Genomic DNA, 1,033 nt, shown 5'->3' with positions numbered 1-1,033 from the left:
AGCCATATACCCTCAATCCTATCGAGGCCCGTATCATGAACCTATATGATGACCAAACCCTGCTTCGGGTGCATCAAGTCTTTCCACTTGTTGTTTCTTCCTTCTGTCGTAGGCTGCGGCCTCCGTCGTATGTCGGTCGTGTGGAGAGATCTTTGCGCGGATACCTTCGCGAGAAACCAGCAGATGAGGTGCACGTTGCCATCCTGTGCCTTGGCGGTTTGCGTCAAGTTGAGAGACTTTGGGAAATCAAGGGCTATAATAGCCGCAGGGGGGCGGTCGATAGTTGGTACAACGACATAACCACGCCCCCACCCGAGCCCACATCAAAGCCGCGTCGAGGCCTCAGGGCTTTGGGGCGGAAAAAGTCGAACGCCTGTGTGAAGGATGCACCAAGGTCTTCAATAGAAGGGCGAGACGCCCGGCGTGGCTCAGGCGGCTCCTTTGAAGATGTGTCGCTTTCCACGCCGGAGTCGGGCCTTGTCTTCAACACAAGCCTCTCTGCCGGCATGCCTATGGAGATGCTCGGTCACGATAACGTGCGACGTCTACTCCCGGATCTTCCAAATTTGCAGCAAATCTGGTTGACAACGGCAGAGGCTTTGATCTTGGACCGCAACATTGTGGAGCGGCCGCAAGACATCAAGCGCAATGCCCAAGTCATGCTGGATTTGATCAAGGATGACGGCATCGAGGAAGAAGATGAGTGGTGGTATGGTCGCGGCACGCCCGAATCTGTGCGTCCGCCACTCGAAGCAATCGAGGAGGACCTTGACGAAGGGGTTTGAGTGATTTACTCCTGGGCTATTACACAAGCATTCATTGGGCGTTTGAGGTGGAATCGTTTCAGGAAAGCGGCCAAGGATACAAGGCCATGGAGTCGGGATCAATCAGCATCATGGCGGAGGGGGAGATTCCAGCCCCTTGGATAGATACCTTGCATTAACAACGTTACTTTGTTCACCTGTGTCGTCATTGAATCTCGCTCTGAGCCAGGATTGAGCTGCAGTGGGTAACAGTTAAAACTGCTATCTGA

At 53.8% G+C, this 1,033-nt stretch overlaps 1 protein-coding gene across 1 annotated transcript in view; it reads left to right on the top strand.

Moving 5' to 3' along the window:
* The window catches only part of VDAG_02998 (Frp1), a gene marked incomplete at its 5' end in the record, with an annotated part of 1,726 nt that extends 764 nt beyond the window's left edge, over positions 1-962 (top strand). The window contains one exon of the mRNA XM_009656863.1: positions 113-962. Coding sequence (XP_009655158.1) covers positions 113-785 — 673 coding nt within the window. The 3' untranslated portion in view covers positions 786-962. The remainder of the gene's footprint in view (positions 1-112) is intronic.
* Between the last annotated feature and the right edge of the window lie 71 nt (positions 963-1,033).

This window comes from Verticillium dahliae, genomic scaffold (genome assembly GCF_000150675.1).
Source record: "Verticillium dahliae VdLs.17 supercont1.5 genomic scaffold, whole genome shotgun sequence".
NCBI lineage: Eukaryota > Fungi > Ascomycota > Sordariomycetes > Glomerellales > Plectosphaerellaceae > Verticillium > Verticillium dahliae.
Note: the sequence above shows the minus strand (reverse complement) of the source record. Positions and strands in the feature narration are given on the sequence as shown.